This window comes from Trichoderma camerunense (genome assembly GCF_050948025.1).
Source record: "Trichoderma camerunense strain CBS 138272 chromosome Unknown V8C40scaffold_17, whole genome shotgun sequence".
NCBI classification, from domain to species: Eukaryota; Fungi; Ascomycota; class Sordariomycetes; order Hypocreales; family Hypocreaceae; genus Trichoderma; species Trichoderma camerunense.
The window spans coordinates 666077-692061 of NW_028145353.1; the positions used below are offsets into that span (position 1 = coordinate 666077).

The 25985-nt window shown below is 44.6% G+C and overlaps 7 protein-coding genes across 7 annotated transcripts; 3 read left to right on the forward strand and 4 right to left on the reverse strand.

The window, feature by feature from the left end:
• Positions 1-341: 341 nt before the first annotated feature.
• Positions 342-2558, forward strand: V8C40DRAFT_269088 (uncharacterized protein; the record flags this gene model as incomplete). The annotated part of the gene is made up of 5 exons (XM_083220040.1): positions 342-809; positions 877-1018; positions 1716-1999; positions 2082-2338; positions 2411-2558. 5 exons carry the CDS (start codon positions 342-344, stop codon positions 2556-2558), a joined length of 1299 nt encoding a protein of 432 aa, XP_083069914.1.
• A 4972-nt stretch (positions 2559-7530) lies between these two features.
• V8C40DRAFT_269089 (uncharacterized protein) lies at positions 7531-8887 on the reverse strand (the record flags this gene model as incomplete). Its single annotated transcript, XM_083220041.1, has 5 exons — positions 7531-7996; positions 8055-8440; positions 8502-8566; positions 8619-8655; positions 8711-8887. 5 exons carry the CDS (start codon positions 8885-8887, stop codon positions 7531-7533), a joined length of 1131 nt encoding a protein of 376 aa, XP_083069915.1.
• A 1356-nt stretch (positions 8888-10243) lies between these two features.
• V8C40DRAFT_281782 (alpha/beta hydrolase) lies at positions 10244-11213 on the forward strand. Its single transcript, XM_083221678.1, has 2 exons — positions 10244-10732; positions 10800-11213. The coding sequence occupies exons 1-2, from the start codon at positions 10313-10315 to the stop codon at positions 11136-11138; spliced, it is 759 nt and encodes a 252-aa protein (XP_083069916.1). The 5' UTR covers positions 10244-10312; the 3' UTR covers positions 11139-11213.
• A 3888-nt stretch (positions 11214-15101) lies between these two features.
• V8C40DRAFT_269091 (uncharacterized protein) lies at positions 15102-15689 on the forward strand (the record flags this gene model as incomplete). Its single annotated transcript, XM_083220042.1, has 1 exon — positions 15102-15689. One exon carries the CDS (start codon positions 15102-15104, stop codon positions 15687-15689), a length of 588 nt encoding a protein of 195 aa, XP_083069917.1.
• A 592-nt stretch (positions 15690-16281) lies between these two features.
• On the reverse strand, positions 16282-18491 carry V8C40DRAFT_281785 (S53 family peptidase; the record flags this gene model as incomplete). Its single annotated transcript, XM_083221679.1, has 5 exons — positions 18233-18491; positions 17737-18170; positions 17146-17669; positions 16795-17084; positions 16282-16741 (listed from the first exon to the last, which is right to left on the reverse strand). Exons 1-5 carry the CDS (start codon positions 18436-18438, stop codon positions 16282-16284), a joined length of 1914 nt encoding a protein of 637 aa, XP_083069918.1. The 5' UTR covers positions 18439-18491.
• A 2145-nt stretch (positions 18492-20636) lies between these two features.
• On the reverse strand, positions 20637-22703 carry V8C40DRAFT_253409 (uncharacterized protein). The gene is made up of 3 exons (XM_083217606.1): positions 22617-22703; positions 22122-22513; positions 20637-22061 (listed from the first exon to the last, which is right to left on the reverse strand). Exons 2-3 carry the CDS (start codon positions 22193-22195, stop codon positions 20927-20929), a joined length of 1209 nt encoding a protein of 402 aa, XP_083069919.1. The 5' UTR covers positions 22196-22513; positions 22617-22703; the 3' UTR covers positions 20637-20926.
• Positions 22704-22773: 70 nt separating this feature from the next.
• V8C40DRAFT_253413 (peptidase S8/S53 domain-containing protein) lies at positions 22774-25294 on the reverse strand. Its single transcript, XM_083217607.1, has 4 exons — positions 24007-25294; positions 23710-23948; positions 23417-23657; positions 22774-23360 (listed from the first exon to the last, which is right to left on the reverse strand). Exons 1-4 carry the CDS (start codon positions 25270-25272, stop codon positions 23250-23252), a joined length of 1857 nt encoding a protein of 618 aa, XP_083069920.1. The 5' UTR covers positions 25273-25294; the 3' UTR covers positions 22774-23249.
• Positions 25295-25985: the final 691 nt, after the last annotated feature.

A 25985-nucleotide genomic window follows, 5' to 3' on the forward strand; every position in this document is an offset into this window, starting at 1 on the left:
TCATAAGTATAAAAGGTCTCATTGGCCGTCAAGATTAATAACTATGATACAGTAGAACTCCCAAGTCATTCACTATCCTCTTATACCCTTATAAGATTATTTCGTTTCTTTCTACGTTAATACTTCACGGTCGTGAGGCACTGGACAATATGCAGCTATTTTCCATAACTTCTCTGCTGGTCGGCATTGCTGCTGCCGTCCCCCCCCCCCGTAGTATGCATGACGATACGCCAGTGCGCATTCGAATCGGTGTTGACAGGGCCGCTTCACAAACGGCTCTGACAGTATTTGCAAGGGATCGGGACGTGATCATTGGCAAGAGCTGTTCGACTACTCTCAACATGGGAAATTTCGCACAATTTCCTATTATTTCTCAGCTCGATGATAACGGCAGTGGCACGGGAAGCATCACGATTGGCCGCAATGTTTATACAATCCACTCAGATACTGATGTTTCTGGTGGTATTTCATGCAGCAGGCTATTTGGAGAAGCTATCTTGCTAATTGAGTGCGACGCTACTATTCCAGCAACCGTACAGCTGATACCAGTTGCTGCGGAAGATCTTTCTACATGTGTGACAGACACTTTCTTTTCAGCTGTTTTGGAGAATGAGGCTCTGCAGCCGGCATTGGACCCCCGGACTGAGGGCAGCTCTACCGACTTCAACTCTACCGATTTCAACTCTACTGAATTGGACACTGAGCTTAGTGAACGCCAAACACCAAGCCCGTGCACACAATGGAGTCCGTTCACTGAGGAAGACGGTGACGGCAGCCCAACCCAGAGCATGCAATTTATCCAACTCAGTGTGAGTTTGCTGTGCTTAATTTCTATCTGCGAAACAGTGGACATGGAGAGAAGCTAATAGTTGTTAGGAAAACATCTTTTGTGGTGCTGCGAATGAGTGCAGTGCTGGCCGAGAGGATTCTACTTCCTACACTATCGGATTTTCAGGTGCAGGTGCTCTTACCCGGTGGGCTAGTGTCGGCTTTGCTGTCGAACAAAGCAGGTCAACGGGTAATACATATACTTGTACAGGCCAGCAAAATGAGCGAGTTTGTGTAAGATACATGATGGCACATACGAATTACAACGTCTTCAATAGCATGAGAAATGGATGCGGAAGCATTTCAAGGGGTAACAGGGCGCGCGTTACCTCGCCGAATGCTAATAACAAACGCGGTGGTTACCTCTGTGGCATTGGCGCAGCGCAATGTAACTATAAGAATTATAGATGGTGGATCAACAACTATCAATCTGGTGGACCATAAAGGAGGCAGCTGTGTTGATTATCGGTAGTTGCCTTGGACTTGGTTACAAAGTCTGTCTTAGGGTTTTTTCAAGGCCTCTAGTCCTTTTTCCCTAGTTATAAATCTAAAGTTACTATCTTATTTCAAGATACCACTCTCAATATTAATTTAAGATAACTAATAAGTATGGTCATGGCTGAGGGTTACTCAGACTGTAATAGCTGTTCCAGAATCGAAGCATTCGTGTGTAGCTGATCATCAAGGTCTCACTGTTTGATCTCCTGAGGTAAAAGATTACGTGAATCGTTAATGCCGCTAAATTACGTGGTAGGATGGATCTTTTGCTGTCCATATCTCCGCTAGAAGCAGAAGGCTTCTCTGGAAACTCTTTCATCTCTTTAAAAAGGGTAGGTGCTCAGGGATAGAAAGAGGACGTCGTTGGATAATCCACTATGCGAAAATAGCAATATATAACGAGGAGAATGAGTCATTGGCTAAAGTTGTCTCGTTTTTATCTCATAAGAACCTGACGCTCAAGATTCTTGAAGTTGGCGGTAGTACCGGAAGTGCGACTCGGAAAGTATTGCCATCTCTAAGCGGCCAAGGTGAGATATATCGTGGGTACGATACTTACACCCTTACTGAAATTGGGACTGGCTCTTTTGCAGCATCTTTAGATACCCACAAAGAGTGTGGAGGCATGAGATATGCCCAGTTGGATGTACAACAACCCGTGACAGAACAGTCGGTAGATTTCGGACTATGATCTTTGTGTATTGTACGTCGGTCGGATGGAAAGGGGCACTGCTTTAAACGGGCATGTTCAATAGAAACCTGAAGCTAGCATTTACCCGCAGATCAATGCGTTGTCTGATATCAAGGGCCGACATACGATCGGAGATATTGATTGCGATTCAAAAGCTCCGATATTTGCAGAAACTTCTGCTGCTGAACTTCTAGAGGACGAGATCGAGATTGACATCCGCGCGATGGACTTCAGCAACAACGAACTTCCTCTAGCGTCACCCAATTCAAAGCGGGAGACAGGATTTGTGGCCCGGCTTTCTCTGGTCATGCCAGCACCGGGGTGCGGACTTCTATTACGCTGTGAATGATGACGATCAGTGGCGGAAAGCTCGACTGATCTATCCGCATTCAGTTCTGCTGTCTATGTGTTGATGGAAGTGTGCAAATTCTCCCTTAAAGATAAAGTCTTCATTGAATCCAGCAACCGAAGCATCGCGCTGGCCGCTTTCCATGTCGCCCACAGCCTGGGTGCCACTAGCTACATATACTTGGCCGACTAGCGGGCAGCCAGTATTGCTGTCTCCGTTGATTCATATAATGCGAACCTAAATTTGTACATTTATGTAATAATTTTGTAATATCATTAATTATATATCCAGTTGTGTAGTTGGCTATTTTATTGTACTGGATATGTTCTCGCACGACGACTACTATCTCAGCAGATGGGTGGTGGAATAAATCGGTTTCATGGCTACTTGTACTCGTACAGCCATTCGGTAAGGCGGCATTTGTTTGCGAGCCGATGATTCCTTTCATTAATTACACTTCGTAAGGTTCCTCAAGGTACGGCGTACAGAATACCGCTGTCCACCGTTGGGAGCCTGGGATGTCATCCATGCCACCCTATACCATTTACATATTTACCTGCATGAGTCCAGGGTTCTGCTGTTGGCACATCCTTGAACGACGGAAAAAGTACTCCGTATTGACCAAATACAGCGACGGTGGTAGCGATGATCTACTCCGTACCTGAAGAATAATTCTAAACGTGCCAACGGTCTTGGCATCTGGGCAAGCTGGGTTACTGTCTACATGAGAAAGGGGCTAAAATATCCTGTTTATTCAACATTTGGAGAAATGCGACTGCACTAAGAAGCTCTCGACCTTCGACGGACAAATCCCCTCGCCCAAGTCCATACAGCGGAAAAATTCAAAAAATTCATTGAGCGAGTGAATGGTATTACTCGTATGCTTTGTCGTGGCGTGATCAAAACCTAGGTATGGATAGCACATCCGTCAAAAGCATTACCTAGGGGCTTGATGGGCTCGAGTACTAAAATCCGCTGCAACACACTACTCGTGGGTGCAGTGATAAACCTTGATCCCGGAATAATGCGGTGATTTATCCATGTTCTGGACTCGGAAATCTCTTCATGACACGAAATACGGTTTACGGATTGTGGAGTTGAATGGCACGACAAGAAAGCCGTGGTCTCATACATGACACCAATCACAGCCCTAATAATATATCCTTGTAATTTTGACGTTGATTGTCGATAAAACGTGACGGGGAGATAAAAGCAGGACCAGGATGCTCAACCATTACTAAGAGGAAGTCAGCATTATGATAGCGCCGATGTCCCGCGTGAGTCTGTGACCGCCATGATCTCCTGGGCTAATTTAATAACAGCACACGCGTCAGTGTGATCACCGTTAGAGCTTCATGCACCCGATTACCGGGGCCTTTAGTCTACTCGGAGCTGGAGTAGCGACATACCCGAGGGGGGCAGCCGTCAGGCTCTGTTTTTACCCTGGCTCTTTTGCTCCATAAATACTATTCAGGGCAGCCCCTACAAAACTCCGTACTGCTACGACGTTGAAGGGTAGTAAAAGTATGGAGCGATGCTGGATAGTTGCATGGAATTAACTGCAGCCTACGACAAGCGACGCTAAATTATTACAACAGTGCCGTAGAGGCATTCCCGTAGCGTGTGGAACTGCCGGGTACCTTCTTTCTCAATTAGGACCGATGCCAGCATTGCACGGTCTCGCTGTGGTTAACGAAAGAGACTGGTTTTAGTAGTTTCAGTACCCCTAACAGAGAAGAATCCAGGTTACCTGTTGGTGTGCACTTGTATGAAGAATTATGAGCAAATGACACTCATCTTCAGTGGACCTTTGCCCAGAAGTTGGCCCAGGCACCAGATAAACCGGGGTATACAGGGGGGCCATCATGGAATACCCGAGGTGGAGAAAAACAGGATAGAAGGAAGTCTACGGACTTGGGGATGTCTGCCGGGTTTCGCGTATTCCCAAGTGGCTTCACACCAACGGAATTTAGCTGACTCAATCCTAAGTCCAACGGACAAGAATTTGCGGCCAATAGGCCCCTCCCTATATCTTTTCTAGGATATTTGTTCGTAATTTTTCCGTCCTTAAGCGGGTTGCTCAATGTTTAAGATCTACTCGGGGGGTCTCAAAAACGACCACTGTCCCCGACCTAGCTCCACTAAGTCAGGGGGGTCGTTAATTAGCAAAAGGTCCGTTAATTCGCAAAAAAAAGATACCTTAATTATAGTACTAACTCTATATAAATAAAGGTATTTATATTTTTTTACATACTTCTTTTATTATTACAATTTAACCCACCAAAGTTATAACAAAAACAAAAAATACCCCACGTATTACAACACCATCGCCAACGTATTATACCGCAAAATCGCAATAATAGCTATACAGAAGCTATATCTTCTTTTTATAATAACTTTATTAAATCTTTATTATTTTTAATCATTACTACTACAATAAATTCTCCTAAGGCTAGGCATCCTACCCGTAATTATTAAATTAATCTAAATACAAATTTACCTTATTTTACACACTATAATATTAAAACTCTTAAAAAATACACTATTACCGCAGCTAAGCTATACTAAGAAGGTTACTACTTAAGTATTTCTCTCACAGCAAAAAACCTTTAAGTACCATATTTAAGACTATATAGTTAAATTAAAGAAGCCCATCCACAGTTACTTAATAAAGGCAACCGTACGCTACTACAACCAGAAGAAAAACGCAAGATCCTCGTCTAGGCCCATCGCCGTATAACCCAAGGCCATCACATAAGACTTCATACCCTACAACATTACACCAATACCGTTCTTACAGCCAGGGGCAAAACAACAACGGTCTCGCAGTCCTGGGCAAAAAGATTCATACAGCAGTCAAAAAAGAATTTCCACATCCGTAAATCCACTTCTCGTAATATAAAACAAAAGGCTATACAAAATCATAGCACCGTTAAATCATTTTTCCGCACGTAGAAACAGTTTCTAATAAAATATAAGGTAAAAAAAAAGAATATATAGAATTTTAACAAGACTAGCTTTATAGTAAGCTATTTTCTCGCTAAAATACTCCTTTAAACTTCTACTTTAATTAACAACCCAGTCTTAACCAATTCCCACAATACTATATCTATTACCGCTATTAAGGCAATCTCAGCCAAAGGCCAGGCAATTCCCTCCTTCATTATCCTTCCCAAGGTCCAGCTACCAGCAAAGTAGTTTAAAAATAACCTCAAAAGCAGTACAATACTTACCACAAGTCCAAAGGGTTATATCACCAATATAATAACCTTAGAATAGCTTCAACACTTTAAAAAACACACACAACCAATAAACCTAAGAGAAACGCAAGTCCTCCTTATAAATAGCTGTAAAAGTTATTTTATAAGCAAATTTATTCATTTTGCAAAGTAACATAACATTAAGCTTTTCCCCTTACCTTTATATCTTACGCATCATCTTTAACCCCTTAACGTCAGTATTTTTCAGTCCTATAAGCATTAGCATTAAAAGATCCTATACTACAAAGTTACTAACAGTGCAGTTAACTTTAGCAAAACCAACTTTCTATTCCATCTATAGGAAATATATACTTAAACATTTAAAAAGTATATAATTCTCACCGCTTAAGAGCAGACCAGGCTCTTCCTATATAATCCTTCCCTCGTCCTTAATCAACTTCAAAATACCTTATCTTCATTAACTAAGAATATAAAAGAAAGTAAGATTACCGGTTACATTAACCCTAATAGCACCTCAGGGTCGTCACAGCCGTCATCATCAGGAAGCTCTTCCTTTTCTACCCAAAGGGCAGAAAAAACAACACCAAGAACGCCAGCTCAGCCGCAATTTAAGTAGCGTAAGACCCCAACACCGCAGCTTCACATTCAAACAATAAATAACTATCACAACTACATTCAATACCACCTCAAGGCCTCTATTATCTCAAAGGTACCGCTAACACCGTCAGTATCGCATATTTTTAAAAAAGAAAAAAAAGCCTTATATATACTTACCTTAAATAATATTACAGCAATATCTAAGATAAGGCTTCTAAAGGCCAAAAGCATTAAAAAATTAAGTCTCTTTTAAGGAATATTAGTTATAGCAAAATACAGCCTAATAAACGTTAACAAGGCAAAAATCCGGCTTACTAAAGACAATTATAATAGACAAGCGGCATAAGAAGAAAAGGCAGCGCAGATATATAATAAGGAAGCTTATAATAAGGTACCCTTCCTTCGCCGTTAGCTAAGGAAGGTTAGGGCTATTATCTAGGCAGATATTACAGCCTTACGCCTTAATAATAATATCTTCTTCTACCTACGCAACTTACTAGTGTATAAGAAGTAGTCTAAGGAAGACTATTATACCTTACTTAATAATAATAAATAGATCTATAACTATTATTGTCTTTATTACAAGCTTTATTTTTAAGGCTATCTTTATAGCAGCTGGGTGCCGCCGGTACTATAGCCGCGGCCATTAAACTATAATATAAAGACTATTAAAGAAGCCATTAATTATATAGTATTAGAAGTTAAACAACAGGCAGTTGGTTACAAAGAGTTATCCTTTAAAGCTGACGGTATTAAGATAATAAATAAATATAGCTATAAGGAGCCAGCTTTTAAGTTTAAGGCTATTAAATTTAAAAACAATAAAGAAAAAGGTTATAAAGAAGGCAGCGGCAAGGAAAATAGCACCAACGAGCTTACCTAAACTTAAAGCGCAATATTATATTTTTTTTATTATACTAGCTATACCTTATTTACAATTATATTAAATTATTATAAAATTATTAAATTTATTAATCTAAAACAAGGTACCTTTATTTATATAGTAATTACACTTTAATCTATATACCTTTTTTCCTTTTGTAAATTAACGGACCTTTTACTAATTAACGACCCCCCCGACTTAGTAGAGCTAGGTCGGGGACAGTAGTCGTTTTTAAGACCCCCCGAGTAGTATTAGGAGTACGTTATCTAATATGGTATATGCTAACCGTTTTTCTATTGCGTTACGCCTGTAACGATGTCGTAAAATAAAAGAAAATTTTGCTGAGGGCTCAAGTCATCAGCAGTGCAAAGATTCAGATTTCGCCTGGCGATTTGGATATCTCCAGAAACTGTAATCAAGCTTTTAGAACTTCGGCTATGGAGAATCAACAAGTCGACTAGCATCACTGAGGATGTAATGCCGATGTTGAACTCCAGTTTATCTCATGCTTTACCATGATGCCGTTGTGCGTTTCTTCGTGAGCCGCGGCATCTCCTGTGCTCACTCGAGGCTGATGTCCATCTGACTGAAAATTGTTCGTTAAACCCATTTCGTCATCGCTCTTGTCTTTATTTGATCCGTTGCGATCTGTGAGGGCGTAGAAATCCCCAGTCTGCGAACGAAGTCTCGATGAATAGTCTGTTCCATAGTGTGGTGTCGAACCGGACTTGTTGAGACTGCTACCCGCGAACCAGTCCGGTATGCATCGTCGCAGTAGAGGTCGAAGAGTAGGTAAGCAGGCACAGACGATGCCAATGTTGGGCTCAACGGAAGACCAAATAAATGCTTGAGACATGTTCCATGTTAGGTCGGCCGATTTGAACATCTGGAGCAAAACAACAATGCGAACGATTCCGGCAACGCATACACTGCACGTTGGTCATATTATTAGCAGAGATCGGAAAGAGGATGGAAACCGTTACGTACAATCCACCCAAGAAAAATATACCCAAAACGCTCAGTCGCTGGGCGACAGGCATCTGTAGGCCCCAGACCATGGGTATCGGGGTCAACAGGATCATAAAATCAGTGGCAACGCTGGCCGCTGCGTTGCCAACGAAGAAATGAGGAATATTTATGCATGATCCGATAGCTGTTGGGTCCACGTATTGCTTCCAAAAGTAGTTGTATGGTCGGCATTGGGCGATGGAAGTGACAAGAATGGCAATCCACCAACCAACAACAAGAAACAACACAAACCAGAGAACTTTGCGGAAGGTTGATACGTGGAAAAGTCGGTAATAGAAGAAGATGAGAGACAGTTTGGTCAACGGAATGACGGAACCGTAGAGAAACTCGTATGCCCAGAGAATCTAGGAGGCATAAATTGTTATTACACTGTGATTCGGCTTCTTGGCGTGGGGATTTACTCACTTTCATCACCTCTTCGAGTTGGACCGTTGGATTCCAGATATGCTTTCCAATTCCTTTGTAGCACGCTATAGACCACATTAGCATCGAGTCGAATGTGGAGGTTTTCGCATCACGAACCCCATATGGTTGCAGCTCCTGTCCCCCAAGCCACCACCTAATGGTATATCACGTTAGCAACAGCAACAGTCACCCCCAAGGAGAATACTTACCAAGGCTGCGAATAGAAAGTAGTCATCTAGCTGAAGCTTTACGTTGGTAGTAAACTTAGCCACAATGCGGAGTGCCACACATATCGCCGACAGTACCATCAATGCAATGACAGGGCTGATGACACTGTTTTTGATGTCGGCATAGAGATCAATACCCGGTGGTGGCCCCGAACTCATGATTGCGAGAGCAGTTGTAGAGGCTTACGAGATATGACAGGACGGTATGTTGGAACGGGATATCTCTTTAAGCCTCCAATGTATATAGCAATCCACCTTCAACCCTTTCTGTCATTCTTGTAAACCACCTGCATCTGATATCCATGCCATTTTATTATGGGCACTGACACACTTCCAACAAGTCCATTCATACAAGGCGGCGCCCCCGACCTGCAATGACCCCGTGGCAAACTGCGGAGGTCGCTCGTCTCTTGAAGATACACCTGCAGTTTCGCCAATTTTGCAATCCTGACCCAGGGGAGCAGGGCTGCCAATGCTGCAGGGGCCCTTGTCTGCATTAGTTTCTTATGAATCATTGTTGGCACTGGCCATGGCAATTACTATATAGAGCTAAGCGGCACAACGATTAGTTGACGATCAGCAATTAACATGTCCCGTTTCAAGCATAACCCCCTTGACTTCATACGTCAGGAGGAATTTCATCGGTTGTCGCCAGGCCTTCTCATGTTGGCTCGTAATTTCAGGAGCATCGGCATATTTTCTCGGCTTCTCTGCGTCTAGGCCATTCGATGCTATTACCAATGTAGTTAATGGTGGTACGAGCGCTGCATCTTTGCGTAAATCAGCAGGTGAAGGATTTACCCCAGTGTTACTAGTGGACGCCATGGTATCACTTTGCCAAGGATATTAATCGGTGAAGATATAGTATTAATTTGATCTTCTCTACCAGGCATGAAGAGCTAAAGAATAATGAAAATGACGGGTGCTCGTTTCAGACGATGCTTCAGGGGAGAGTTACTAGGTCCTAGAATGATCTTCGGGCATGAGACCGACCTTCTGCGCCGTTACAAGCATTCTGTTATTCATAGATGCGCAAACACGACTCAACTTCGGATATAATGCGGTGCTGGAACGCCAATGCCTATCCTTACTTGTACTTATTCAACTAGCCATGGTAGTGCTGCTCCTTCGTGTGGACCACCTTTGTTTCCGATGACATCCAAGTGTGGGCAGTGTTGGTTACGACCAACAGTAGTACAAGTAGTACATACAGTTATCATCCCCTGGTTGATGTAGGACATATTGGTCGTTGTAGTTCATGCGCCTTCAATATTGCAGCATGCATATCCTGGTTTTCTCCACTTCGCTCTGCAACTGGAAAGCTCGATGCCTGTACTCCGATATTGTCTGCACGAATCTCGCAAATCCATTGGTGCAAATGAAATCAGGACAGGTTTCATCCATTACCTCTGATAACAGGGATTCCAAAAAGGGTGATGAGTTGTCCTAAAGTATAATAAGAGCAACATGTCTGTCCCGAGTTAGGACGTTTGGTTACGCTGCTGATACTAATACAGAGAACAACAAGCTCAAATATTTAACCCCCTTTTCTGACTCCCCTACACATAAACACTACAAGACAATATGGGTTCCATTGTTACCGCCGAGAAACCTACAATCTTCCTAGTCCCTGGTGCTTGGCACGAACCGGACTGCTGGGACGCCGTTACTTTACAGCTCGAGGAGTATGGATATCCTTTCAGCACAGTCCGGCTGCTTTCCTCAGGAGGAGAATCCAGCACATCAGTGGCCGAAGATGCATCACACATTCAGAAGTCGATATCTAAGCTGGCAGACGCTGGAAAAGACATAATCCTGGTTATGCATTCCTACGGCGGTATTGCAGGAACGGAGAGTGCGAAGGGTTTATTAAAGAAGGACCGACAAGCTGAAGGTAAACTTGGTGGAATTATATCCCTAGTTTATGTAACGGCCTTTTTGCTCCCCCCACAAACTTCTTTAGCTTCATTCCTTGGTTTCATGCCCCCATGGGTTGTGTTTGACGTAAGTGATAGTCTCCGAATACACTGGAGGACGCTACAAAGCCCTGTATTACTAACAAAACATCAAGGGTGACAAAATGACTGTCGAAGGGGCGGAAAATATCTTTTATAACGATATGTCCGAGTCTCAGACCAAAGACGCCATCGCCAAGCTGAACCACCAGGCCAAGCCTTCCTTCTACACCAACCTCACTTACCCTGCGTACCAAGAGGTTCCGGCATCATATCTTCTCTGTGAGAAAGATAATGCTATTCCGTTTGTTGCCCAGCAAGCCATGGCTGGCATTGGAGGTCCCGGCCTTACTTCTTATGTTTGCTCTTCCAGCCACTCCCCGATGTTGAGCATGCCAGGAAAGGTTGTGGAGGTTATTCGGGCGTCAGCTGGCGAGGATATCACAGTTGCTTGAAGGTGTTAAATGTTGCTGTAGCAATGCAAGCTAATGCATAGTCTTACGACGACATGGTAAAGCATATATGAAGAGGGAAAGAAACCTCCATTGCTAGCTCAAGGCATAATGCAGAGCGCAATACGACATGCTATAGTTGTTTGTTGCTTGTTTAGGTTTAATGATAATGCACGCCCACAAACGAGAATTGGGTAGTTTAATCTCCTCTTGAATACCACATTAGTTCACCCTGTAATTCCTGAATTTTCTCCTTTCTCAGCGTATTGACTATTTGTGAAAGGCCGAGCTTGACCGTAGATACACTCAATGAGTTTTTCATGTACACACCATGGTTACTAGTTTTGGAACAAACTTGAACGATTGTGTCAGTTTTAATTATAAGATCAAATGATGTATAAAGAGGCGTATCTCTTATTTATTCATGATAGGTTCTACTGTTTCTCAATTTTTTATTTAGGTAAAGCATCACCAGAATCCGTAGGTTTCTAAAAAGCTTCAATCTACTGTATCCCTCAGTCTAAACTAGCCAGATAAATGATTAACTAGGTATTAGAGTCATTTTTGGGTATAGTCAACATTTTCAGAAACCCGTTATTTGATGCAAGACTGAGTAATGTATATTTTGAATTCCTTCTGAGCAGTAGTGCAGCATTACGCATACATACTTAGCTACGGTCTTCCAGCTCGAGCTCAAGTGGAATACTATTAAGTAATGCATGTGAGCATTAGCTTAGTGGTGCAAGGCTTGTTGGTCAGTACATTTATGCAAGTGAGTGACGAACTGCTCTCCTACGGAGTTCTGAGGGATCCTCAAATAGCTGTAATCATATTTGTAATACAGATATGAGGCGTGATGCTGCTTTAGGAACAGGATGATGGTATATATACATACATACATATATGTATATTTGTGCCTATGTATCCCCCCCTCCCCCCATCTACAGGTCCATTTCCATAATCTCAGTTATTTACGAAATCCAACCTATGAGAACCTCGGCGGCTTTCATAGAACTTCACATCTTCGCGGCTTCAATCTCAGCTTCTCTTCTCCAAACTACAGGCTATGCGCCTCACCAAGCAAGACTGTCTCACACTAATTGCTTCTACATTTTCCTTCTCAGGACAGTGTTAGGTTCAAGATATTGCCTGCTCAGCGCCTCTTCGTATTCACAAGTAGGCATGACTTCTACATCTGTGACAGTTGTCTGTGCAACAGGATATCTCCGGCCAGTTAGTGTTCAAAGTCTTCGAAATATTTGAACATTCGATATAACGCTTCTCGTTCAAGTCTCAAACGTCACAGCATAATTAGACGATGTTAGTATTGCGGTGGCTGGCTACGAAGAACAAGATTTTCGTATCTAAACTCTCCAAAGTCAAAAGATGCTGTTGTTTCAACACCAAATCACCTACACTTCGATCAACATAAAGCTCTTGTCGAAGCTTCATCCATATCCGGCGCCAATAGAACCATTTCATCTGAATATGGCGTGGATGTGAGAATCACGGCAGCCCAGACTATTCCTCACCGTGCTCCCAAAACTGTGATACAGAATATGCTCAGCGAATCCAACTTGATGTATTCCTATCTGTTTACCGTACTATTTCTTGAATGGGACATTGAACACTTTCTTTTGGCATGGAAGACGTCCACAGCTGAGATATGGGACGACGGTGATATTCGAATTAGTGTTACGACTATATCTGATGTTGTCTAGGCCATTCTCAATATCTTACTTCTCCATGAAGAGACTACAAACGAACATTCATAAGTTGCATCTGCCATTCGACGACAGGATGCGGGAGAATCCACTCTCAGAGAACTTTGCCCACATCTCAAATTGATACTTCACAATCGAGAAATTAAAGCTATATTCGCTGCAGATCAAGAAGCTTAGAAGGCTGGATAGGGCTGGAGCTCGAGATTATCAGATATTCTATTGGCCCTCGTCTCCATGGCTTGCATGTGGAGAGCTGCATTCGACTTGATAATGACAATCGATTCTTTGAGATTAAAAGACGAACTAAAAGATATAATTGTCACAGTTATCAAAACAGGTGGCCTGGCTACTCCATAGAAAGCTGGCGAAGGTCAATAAACATATATTGAAAGGTATATCGTCAGAAAGTTAAGAAGAGCAATTATAGATAGCATTCAGCATATAATGCCTTTCTAAGCATTATACCCTTACGAGTCCTATCAAAATAAGGCATTATAGAGCAGTAGTGCCCGATTTCTACCTCCTCATGTTCCGTAGAGTTCCACTGAACCTAGAACCACGATTTAACAGATTGCTCCAGACAGAAGGCAGTAAGACCATGTCTTCTTATACTTTTCTCTCAGTTCATAGGGCTGTGGACTGTCGGAAATACAAAGACGAGGATGCCATTAACGTGAAATGCCATATTCCGTATTTGGCAAAACCACCCTGTAAAGCGCTCAACTGATTACACTAGCGCTGCAATTCGTTGCCGTTCTATCCTTAGTGGTTTGATGTGCGCATAAAGCCACGACACAAGCGCAAATATTGTATCTACATTTGGCAATCGATGCATTCGGATTCGCCGAGGTGTGTTAGTTGCTGATTATTTTTAATTTTGACAGAGGCTTATTTTGGTAGCCCGTTGAGAGGCTTGGTACGAACTAAGATGAAACTACTTTCATTACAGTATATCTCGATTTTGTCTAAGAAGCCTTTTTTTAAGTTATCTCACTTATCGACTATTACAATTAGATTCGAAACAATAAACGAGTATTGTTCTCTCAAAGTGTGAAGTGTGTACGTACGGCAATGCTTATGTAAAACACTATATTCACTAAATGTTGGGCCTATCCTTGACTGTTTTACTCCACGTAAGATGAACTGAAACTGGCATTCTTTAACGCTCCAATCACTCCCCCTAACAAGTCAAAAGTAGCAGGTAGATAATGACGCAAGGCGGAAGTTAATCCCAGCTGCCCCCTATAGAAGGAACTTGCGAGAATAGACATGCGGTCGCAATCCGACTTTCTATAAATTAATCTGACTCTAAGAGGACAACAACTATCGAAATGTGTCGTAATGAGATTTCAAAATTTCCAGCACTTACAACAATAATCTAGTATCATATCAATATAAACATGTAAAGATACACAAGCCGCCGTTTAGGGGAAATGGGACTGCGGTATAATCCTGAGGTATTAATGATGGCTACTCGGCGAAGATGGAACAACAGCCGCGTCTCCAAAGTCGTCGTCATCTCTATGTAGTAATTGCAATATGAGGCCATGCCTAGACTTGGCAGTTGAGTAGTTCAATCCGTGCCGTGTGAAGCGAGAACGTGGGTAGAGGTTCGTGATCGCGTTCCTGCATAGCGAGAGGTAACGTTAGGCGGATTCCCTATTTGTGGCACTTGATCGGCAACGATGTGCCGTAATTGATCAGAAAAAAATCTCCTTTGCATCGTGCCCACCGCAAACGCGTTCTTGACCTTCCGTTCAGGCAATGCCGTGAAACGCATAGCTATTAATTCACCATCTGAGGGCAGAAGTAATTAAACGGATTCCCACCTAGCGTAGTTTAGCGCTGTAGCAATGACGACTCCCTGCCTAAAGCGGCAGGACAGCTTTGATAGAGTGCTTATATCAGACGATAGGTAGCTCTAGGACTATGCCTTTTCTGTAACTGCACTGGATTTGAAGGGTCTCAATATGTTTCGTGCTGATGTTTTACAGCATACTGGTGAGCAGCTAGTGTTCACGTAAACGTTGCTTCGTTGCTTCTGTCAAATTTTCACGAGAAGATTGTACTGTAACAAGCCGTTGTTTCATCTGTATATAAGTAGTGTTTGATCTCGCCTAGAAATGTTCCAACAGCTTTTCTCAACAGCAGTCCCTACCAGGCAAGTCACTCCTTGTGAACATATTTTACATTCATTCATTCATACATTCCTTAAAGTCTATAAAGACACCCCAAAGTAAAGATGAAGAGCCAAGTTCTTGCTTCTATCGGCCTCTTTGCCGCATCTGCCTTTTCCCAGGCCGTGATTGACAGCGGAACCGGATTTGGAACCTACTACTATGATGTCGAGCAGGTAGAAGCTTGCGGTACCAGCTTTGCCAACCAGAACCTCGGCTTCGTTGAGTGCAACTTTTTCACTGGTCTCTCTTTGGATCAGATCAACAGCAACAACCTCGTTGCCATGAACCACACTCAAATTGCCGGCAACCTGGCTGATTACTGTGGAAAGCGTGTCATCGTCACCGTCAACGGTGTCCAGTCGGATCTCCCGCTCTTTATTGGTGACGGATGCCAGCGTTGCGGCACTGGCTCCAAGACCAACACTGTCTGGAACCCCAACGGTGCTCCTGGACTGGACTTCAGCTACTCCGTCCTCAGTGAGCTTAACAGCAACGCATGCTTCGCCGGACACATTGACATCGCCTGGGAGATTGTTGATGAGACTCTTTATGATTTCGACACCAATGCTCCTGGTCAACCCACTGGCCCTGTCAACCAGCGCCGCTCTGTCGACAAGCGATCTGAGCGAGCCACCCGCCGACGCCGTTAAATTATAGGCAAATTACGACACAGGTTCACGTAACCTGACTCTATGATCTTTTTTGTCCCACGTCAATCTTGTATATAATAACAAGTTGTACATACATAAAAAGTATTGTATATATATACAAACGCTGTATATAGTTCTTTGTATCATTTTCAAAGGTCCAATGGCTATAGCTTTCGATTCTCACGATATTATTGAATTGATTACGTATCTTCAGAGATTCTTATACTTACTCTCATATGGAGGTGACGTCTCGCTACTATTCGTAAAATTAGGAGCAACAACCCAATTCTGCTGGTTTCACATATGTTTTGTTCGAAGTCAAGCCACCAACTTCCATTGGTGCTTTGTGTCAATGGCCCAAAGGCATCCCAGCAATTCTACTTTGTGAGTTCGAAATATGAACTACTCCAACCATTGAGGCTTTTCACTACACTTTAAACTCGGCACAGTATTTGACTTGGAATGCTTCAGCTATATTTACTTAATTGCTAACCGACTGCTAGGTACAATGCAATATACTCCATGCCTCCTTCATTCGCTGTTGTATTTGTGCTGACATTGGTGCATTCATTTTACTCTTTTGTATCTCCGATTATGGGAGACCGAGGAAGTACTCCAGCAGAGCTGGGTAGTTGGGTGTTCCCAGACCAGTAACTGGGTCCCAACCGGCAACGGCGGAAAAGCCCTTGTTACCGCAGGCACTGGCACCACTATCGCCGTTGGGGCCACCCTTGGCTTGGTTGCCAACGGTGATGTCGTTGAACATGGCAGGGTTGGCATAAAGCGCAGGGTTGGCGAAACCGATCGGGCTCTTGCCGGCAGTAATACGCTCTTCGTTGATTCGAGTCAAGATACCAGCGAACAGAGGTGTGGCCATGGAGGTACCGCCTTCAAGCACTTGCTCCTCGTCGTTGACAACGACACCATTGTCACCAACAGCAGAAACATCGGGGTAACCACGTCCAGCTTTGTTGTAGATTCCGCCAGTGGTGGGGATCACACCTGCTGAGGTGTTGTACGAGGCATAGCCGGGGTCGTGGCTGGCAAAGTAACTGTGACTCTTATTAGCTTTGAGCCAAAGGGGCAATTCACATTCATAACTTACGCAGCGACAGCGCTGGCTTGGTAGCTCGGGGTGGTCCAGATGTTGCTGAAACCGCCGCCAGATGAAAAAGATGTAACAGCAGTCTCCTCGTCGCCAGGCACGCTACCGGATGGAAGAGTTGTAGCACCGACCGAGGTAACGTAGGGGCAGCTGGCAGGTTCACCAGGAGTGAAGATGTTGCGCTTTGAGCCGAGACAAGGACCAGAGCGGCGGGCAACACCATCGTCACCACTAGCGAAAACAATGCTGGTGCCCTGAAGACCGAGCTTCATGAACTCATCGCATTGACGCTGTAGACCTAGTTAGCTGACCGAAACATCTTTTTGGAATATGTTACAAGGAATCACATACTTGGAGATAATAGGTAGGGTAGTCAGCCTCGGCAGTGCCGTAGGAGAAAGAGATGACATTGGTGGGCGTGAAAGCACCGCACTGCTCATTGCGGGTTGTGCCATCAACAGTAGGGTCATCACCAGTCTCGCCATCATCAGAAAATGTGCAGTAGCTTCCGTCAATGGCATCGAGGAACGTGTTGAAGATATCATCGTTCTTAACAGAAGACTGGTAGAGAACTGTTGTCTGAGGGTAGATGATAGGAATGGCGATTTCGAAGTCCAAGTCAGATTCTCCACCGGCGTTGATAGGGCTAGTAGGGGCTTTGGCGCCATCAATTCCATCAACCTTAGGTCCAGTAGTGGATGGGATGTTCGTAGCAAACGACTTCCAGAATTGGGTAAGATCTTGTTGAGCATAGGTATCTTCAACCTCAAAGACGCCCAGGGCGTTGCTGGAAATAGCAGAGGTTCCGGCGGTAATGTTGTACATCGACTTGATGCACTGGGGGGTAATTGCAGAGCCGCAGGTCGAAGTCGCCCCTGTATTGAAGCCCTTGTCAGTGTTCCATCTATGTATTCCTTATTTTCTAGTCATTGCGTAACTTACGAGGGTTTGCTGCCAAAATCTGCGCAATATGAGCGGGAAGGGGCTTGGAAGCGCGGCGAATAGACTTGTGGCCACGCTTTTCCTTCTTGGCGGATGTCTTCACGGGGGCAAAGACAACACCGGGGGTGATGAAGTCAACGTGCTGAGAGATTTCCTTGGGAAGACTGTACTCGTCTGTACCAATATGGACATTTCTAGCATCGACGTGATCATAAGTGCTGAACGAAGTGTGGAGCAACGACTCGAGCTGTCCAGAAGTCGTTGTGAAGCTCAGCCAGCCTTTGCTCTTGGAGGCAGTGATGGAACTGGCCGGCACGCCAGATTTAACCAGCCAAGACTTCACGCTGTTGATAGACTCATCGCTAGGAGCAAAAAGATCAACAACTTGGTCAGCCGTGTAGTGGTTACCGTAGTTGGAAGACTCTGGGTGAGACCTATAATTATCATTAGATCGCTTTCCGCTTAGCTGTTATCAAGCATCCCAAGAAGTACTTACACATCAAGAAGATAGTCCATGCCCTTGTCCAAGTTGCTTTGCTTCAAGGCGATTCGGACTGGAACCTTGGTGTTGGGATCGACCGCCTCACGCTTGATCCATCGAGCATTGTTGATGTCTCGCTTTTCGTGAACAACTTGAGAACCAGTTGGTACTGCCATGGCACCAGCCAAGAGGCCGTTGAGGACGATGAGACTGATCTTCATTTTGCTTTGTTCTGTTGTTATTGATCCTTCCTTTTGACTGAGTGGTTGTCAGGCGATGGATGATGCTCTTCTCTGCATCCAAGTGCGGAGGGAGGTGGGTTTTTATAGTCATTTGCTAGCAGCATGGTATTTCGTTGTTCCCATCAACAAGTCCAAAGTTGAGGTCATTGTCCAACTCTTCACGATTTGCCAAGATGCCATGATAACAGAGTTGGAGTGACTCGGATCACCTTCCTCATTCCCAGTCAATGCGCTCCCCGCTTTGTTGTAGTCCATTTCAAAAGTTCTGAGAATTATCAGACCTGCCTTATCCAAAACAACCTTTTCTGGTAAGCTTGACGTGACCATATCTCGGACCAAAGCCGATTCAAACCATTACCGGTTGAAGTAATAGTTGTAATGTTTGTTCGGGATCACTTGAGCTCCGATGTACTAGTTTTCACACGAACTCCTTCCAAATCGGGGATTATTGATACGATGAGCAAACACTAATTGAGCTACTAGTATTCTTTTTCTTTTATGATTACAGCTAGCTAACTCACAACTAACTAGCGAAATCGTACTATTTCCGCGGCTTCTATCCCCAAATTTGATCGGTATCTTTCCCGCGGCTCATCGTGCTACACGTAGCAGAACTATGCGTTAAACCTTTGGGCCGATTGGCGAGTCTTATCATTAACTCTATAATTAATTGCCTGTCATTTGAACTACGGGTTGATCCTTCTGATCCTATCATTATGCGCACAAATCTGCCTGTTACATCATTACACTGCTCCATGGTCTTGAGACAAGGGTTTTTAACGGAGGCGAGTATCAGATCGGGAAGGTCTGCGGATAATCGGAAGCCTGCAGTTTTACGCCCACTCCCAGTACTACTGCTGCTGCCTTCAACGGGGGATCAAATCTGCCCGCAATTAACCCACGTCGGCACCGGCCGAATGTCATCGGCTTTTGTAGCTGAAGACTAAAAGCATTGTTAATAAAGTTCTGAGTCTTACAGCCAGAGACCTCGCATTGCGGCTAAGTCTGTGTCACTTCTGCCCAGTATGCTGGAAATATCTCACAAATGTCTGTCCCCATCTGCTTCAAGATGCACTTTATACAACATTGTTTGGATCTGCTTCTACTTAGGTATAGCAGTAAAAATTACAGAGTGACTGCATCTCCACGATCGATCCTCAATGCCGGGTGCCAAGAGTCTTGGCCCTTGGCAACAATCGGCTCTTGGAATTTTTACTGATGGCCATCCAGGATTGGCACAGGGGATCTTTCAGGTCGCCGCAAGCCCTGTTTTCCGCTGAAATCTCCGTTATCATCCCCGCTCGAGTTATCTTAACAAATAAACAAAGCAGAATGCGGATTGGTAGCCGTGAATGATCACTAAACGCTGTGCCAGCCAATACTGTCGCGAGCATGTGTGACATAGAGTCAATAAAAAGCGTATTCAGTTTCTGAATCTTGCTTCTATGGCGTAATTCTATGATAAAAGAGATTAGAAGTGTCATATTAAACTATTGTAAGTGGCATGGGTGAGCAACGGCCCAAGCTCTTGGTACAATTCATCTGGGCCCGAATTACACTCCATTTCCCCCGCAATGGCATGCCACTTCGTCTTTCTGCCGCAACTAGACGAGAAGATGTATTGATTACCACATCATCTAATAACCGATGCGGAGAGTATGCGCATACGAACCCTTTCATCACATCAAGAGAACTAAGACGTCTAGCATCTCCCTGATTCCCATATGTATTCTTTTACATCCTGTTCATCATATCTCAACGCTACACCCTGCCATCTCTTCTTAATCGACTGAATGCGCGATGGCACTGTCACAGGAAAAGCGCGTTGTCATTGAACGATATACAAAACCCCGCAGTTCACATGCAGTCCGGCACTTTCGCTCGTGTAGGGGGACGGAAAACAAAAGGTCGCTCTGATCTCTAATCACCTTCCGCAGTTCGAATGCTCCACGTGGGATTATCCGTCTCAAATGATCGCATTCCCTTGCCATATTCGATGAGGAGCAGTGGATAATCTGTCCATGCAAAGTGGAACAACATTATCGCTTTAGAGAAGGTGCTTATTGAAGCCAGACCTAATGCAAGTTTTCGCGAACACACAGGACTTGACTAGAATAGTATGGACTTGGATTTGAGAGAACCACAAATGGCTTCCCTGTCATTGGACTCAACGCCTGCATCTTACGGTTTGTAAAATTCAGTACTTGATAAACTTGAACGAGTAATTTCCACGTGAATACATGAAACCAGTTTGAAGACAACAAATTCCCTGCACTCATGCATCCCTTTTTTGACAAACTGAAATGAACAAAGAAAAAAGTCAAAGAGCGTGTTAAGAAAAACGAAACGAAAGCAAGCAAGCAAGCAAAAACTTTTCCGGAGCCACCAATCAATATCTTTTAGCCTCCCATCACCGCAATTTTGAGTCCCAATTCGCAGCCTCGCTCAAGGTTGAAGTCGCCGCGTGCTAGGTTTTAACAGCCACCCCTTCCTGGAGCGGCTCTGGTATCAAACCTTTGGCAGCCTTCTTCTTCTTCTTTTTCTTCAAACTCAGTCCCCAGAAGTCTTTTCCTTCCAATTTCTCTTCTGGGGTCTTGACTCTTTGATCCAGGCCGTTTAGAACATTATCTCCCTTTGGAGATTCTGGCTCACAAGACCCAGACTTGGATACAGGAGTATGCGTCCCATTTCTTGTGAGTTCGTCATCACTCTTGGTCGTGGTATTGTCACTTTTTCCTATGTCGTTATCATCGTTGACCAAGTCAACGCCGTTCTTGTCTAAAGTACCACCATTCTTATCCGTGTCAATGCCATTCTTGTCTGCGTGGATGTCATTTCCGACAGCGCTAGTGAAACTCTCGTTTATGTTGTTGCTAGTTGTCTTCACTTCGACACCATTCTTCACTGAACCTCTATCAGCATCAAGCTCAATGGTTTCGTTTTCGGGTTCGGCCGATTTCAGTGGTTCTATGTTCTTCACTGGCACCGAGTTCTCCTGTATAAGGCCGGCCTGGGATGTTTCGGGTGTTCCATTGGTCAACTTATGAGACGAAATGATATTGTCACGGAGCAGCTCCAATATATTCTTCAAAAGTATGTCGCTGATGGTGGTAGTCTTTGGTTCAAGAGCTGGATCCCACTCTAACAGTTCTTTGGGGTTGGTGAAAAGAATGCTCAAGCGACTCTTAAGATATTGGCGTAGCCACGTATCGTCTAGGCTTGGATGCGGATAGGCCTCTTGCACCAGGTCAAATACCAAGGGAATACGGAATCCACTACCCAGCCTGGTTATTTCTGCCTGCGCAAGTTCCTCCAGCAATGGTAATTTGTAATCTCGGGCAACGATATACACTCGAATGCTTGTTAAAAACTCGGCGATGAGCTTTTCGTTCAGCGAGGAGCCTTTCGGTCTAAGGCACTGATAGGTGTCGGTGAAGAGGTAATGAACGATGACATGAGCCACTTCATGAGGCATATCGAGATGGTAGATGCCATTTTCATCTGGAGAGGACAATCTGGGACTCTTCACAAGTAAATGAGCTGGTACATAAAGCCGACTAGCATCTTGCAATTGCAGCACAGCACTAGGGGCTGCATATGGACTAGGAAATCGTAGAATTAATACGAGTATTTATATTGGGAAGTTTGAGTTCGGTACTCACGATACATCCAGTCGTGTACTGTCCATATCGGTAGTATAGATCCCAGATACTGCTTCTGTGATCAACATTGTCATTGTTTAAGATGGAATGCCTGGCAGTTGGCGGTGGTTAGAATGTTCTGGTTAGTTATGCAATATGCTATATAATGGAAACATTGAGCCAGCGTCTTTATATATCTCAGAGTTGGGCCCCAAGTTAATAATGGGAGCCTGATATTGCAGCCCAAGAAGTTATAAGTACTGCAACTTATGTCTTTCACTGCTACAAGCTTCCGTTCAAAAAGCTCTGTCTATTTGTTGCGACAGCCGATGCTTCAAAGTCTAGATACCTGAAAGTACAGTCGTCGGGCATCTATTTTCTTGATCTGCTATAGGTCGAGGCGACGAATACGACTGAGTTGTTTTTTAATATAAATTTCAGATCCAATTAAAAAAAATGTCGGCGCATCTACGAAATTGGGTAAACTGTTACGAGCATGAAAAATAATTCACTTACTTCATCTTTGCTGAACCCTTTCGCCCTTACGACGTCGAAAATCGTAGAACATTAAAATGTTTGTACAGCTGATACAAGACACATATTTACTTACATGGCAAAACGTAGTGTACAAGAATACAAAGAGCCGATGTAATATTCTGCAAGGAGTTGGGCTGTTGCCTGACAGTTTCGTGGCTTACGGGTTGCCTAACTGCGCTATAATCTAATAGACGTTGGGTTTGCTGCTGCGTCATAATGTAACACAAACGTCAACGATTGGCTTGAGCTGGTATGTTGCAGTGCATGTTGCGTTTTTTTTCTGTGCATTCGGCAACATTCTCACATGTTTTCACAAACGCAATTTGCGTGATGGTAACTTCAAGGTTATTATGAACTCCACATGTGCGCTCTGCGGAAATAAAGTATCTTCACTCTCAAACTGGACAGCACGATTTTTTCGAGACTTCTACTCTTTTCTGGTATTGGAGACATAATTGTGTGTATTAATGTCTAGATGTAATTAGATTAGCTAGTTAGCTTAGCTGAATGAACAGCTATTGAAGTCATCTATTCAATCGTGATCCATCGTCATCATTGTTATCCATTTCAGATGGCAATCCTCGTCTTCAAGCAAAAACTCTGACCCAAAATTTAGAGATATCGAGTAAGCTGGAGCAGCTTCTTGAAGTTGGGAACACCGAATCCGGTTGTAGGATCCCATCCCTTGGTCGCGTTCCAGTGTGCTCCTGGGACATTGCCGGCCTATACAAGCGTTAGTTTTGCTGCTTCATATACTTGAGATGTGGTCTTAGACTTACGCCAGGAAGAGGAGCACCGGTTTGGGTGTTGTTGCCGTTGCAGCCATCAGATTGACCCTCTGTGATATCCGTGAAACCCTGATAAGCATATTGGTAGATCAGTGGGTTCAGGAACCCAAGTGCGGGCTTGCCTTCACGGAGACGTGCATCGTTCAAGAGGGCAATGATACTAGCAACAATGGGAGAAGCTGCGGAAGTGCCTCCGCTTGGGGTAAGTTCACCACCCTGGAACACGGGGTAACTATGCACAATGTTAGTATCCTCCAAGTGGCTCACATCAAAACGATACTTACTCAGGGCTCACACTGTGAGCTGCAACGTCAGGGAAGCCACGTCCAGAGAAATCAACATAAGGGCTATAGTATTTCTTTGTCTCGGCGCTGATGTGGTTCTTGAGGTAGTTTCCAACAGCTTCCTCCTGGTACCAGGGTCGAGAGAAGTGGTAGCTGAAACCGCCAGATGAACCATCCCAGGCAACTTCTGGGTTGAAGCTCACAGTTCCACCGACGCTAGTGACGTAGGGGCATGTTGCCTGAAGAGAAGATAAATTAACAAATGCATAAATTCAGGGCTTGGTGGAGAGAACATACCGGGAAGATGGGGTTGAATTGAGGAGTGGTGCTGTTGGTAGCAACGCAAGAGGCACCAACACCCTCGTCACCGGAAGACTCCAGGATGGAGATACCGCGCAGTCCCAGCAATCCAATTTGGTTGCACACTCGAACAGCATAGGCGTGGGGGACTGTCTGCTCCTCGTCACCGTAGGAGTTGGTGATAACTTGGGGGATCTTGGAGTTGGGCTTTGACAAGAGATACTCGAAGTACTGCAAGTAAGGCTCGTTCTCGTTGGGAGTTCCTGCCGGCTCAACGGGGTCTGGGAAGTACGGTGGGCTTCCAGCAGTGATGAACTCTGTGATGGGCAGAGGGTGTGCGATGGTCAAGATGTTTTGGACATCCAAGTTGGCCTCGCCATCGTCGTCATCAGAAGGTGGCTGGGGCAAATCTGTTCCGCCATTGATCAGAACGACAGAGAAGTTTTGGCTGGCAAATCCAAAGTGCTGCTCAAAGAGCTGAAGATCTGAAAAGCTTGCACTCTCGTTCAAGAAGGAACCAAATCCGATTCTGCTGCCAGACTTGGCCGACGGAGTGTATCCATCAACACTGTATTCTGTCCTAAGACAGTCTGGCTGGAAGACATTGAATGTCCTTCCTTCATAGACCAGAGTTCCTTGGCAGCTGGAAGGCTCCTGGCGGGCTGCCTTACTTTGAGCCACTGAAGCCACGCTTCTCGCTTTCAAAGCTCGCGCGGCGTTGGTGGTGCCAAAGTAAGTCGTGGGTGAGATAAGATCGATATGGTCGACCAGGTTCTGCGGGATTGAGTACTGGAGAGTTCTCACTTTCTTCGCACCAGTAGTGTCACTGTAAGTGTGGAAGTTTGTGCTCAGCATTGAGTTTGCAGTGGAAACATCGGTTTGAAACCAGATGCTGGCGCCTTGCTTGGTGTACTTGGTTACACCGTGAGACTTGAGCCAAGACTCCACAGCTGCGCTGCTAGCATCGCTAGGCGCAAAGATCTCATTAATCTCATCGAGATCGAGATAGTTTCCGTACGTCTTAGAGTTTGGCGTGGATACTGCTGCGAGCCTCGATTCCAGCTGATCAATGTTTTGCTGCGTAAGAGCGACTTGCAAGGTAATCTGGGACGAAGGGCTAGGGGCTGATGCCGCTGTCCATCCGTGAGGCAGTTTCTCGAGGCTTTCCACAAGGACGGAGGCAGTGGAGGCAGACACCTGCACGCTCGCAAGGGAAAGGAGGCTGACCAGCCGCAGAGCTGTCGACGACTTGGACTTAGGCATGATGGGCTTGACAATGGATGACAATGGAGCAAAGGACTGCCCTGAGTCGCGGCGGCTCAGGGACTCTTATGGCACTTTCCATGGTATCACAGCTGAGCCTCGGAAGCTACTCAATGCCAATTGAGGATAATGCCATTCAAAAGATCCAATGCGATCTCTCCACTTAATGATGCAATGTTGTGATTAGCTACTGTTCTTGTGTATGTACACCCGCAACGATCGGATGGTTGCGCTAGGATATATATGCAGGGGTCGGACAAAATATCAGAACTTGGCACGGCTGCAAGATTACGATTACCGTACCCCGCGGTCTTTTCAGAAGTTCTTGGCTATCTAGCCCCTTAATAGGCAGGTCAGAGCAAGCCGCAGCATCGATTGGTCGGAAACTAGTGGCTCAGGGCCTGTCAGACAGTGCCGTGGTTCCGGGCCGCGAAGCAAAAATGGCAGTACGGAGCAGCACTTTTGAGATAGATCCTGAGGACTCCGGCAGGCGCTGGACAAACTAATAAGATAGCCAATCTTTTACTCCTTGCGCTAATTCTAGAGGCTGTGAAGTTGTATAATGTGCTCCGTACGTTCACTATAACTTGGTGAGGTGGCGACTTACGCGTGCGAGCACTTGTGTGTGTACTCGTAGTTGCCTAGGCTTCTATGTTGATCAAACAGGCGAAAATCTCACCTTCAATGCTGTTTGTGAAACGGTAGATGGAATT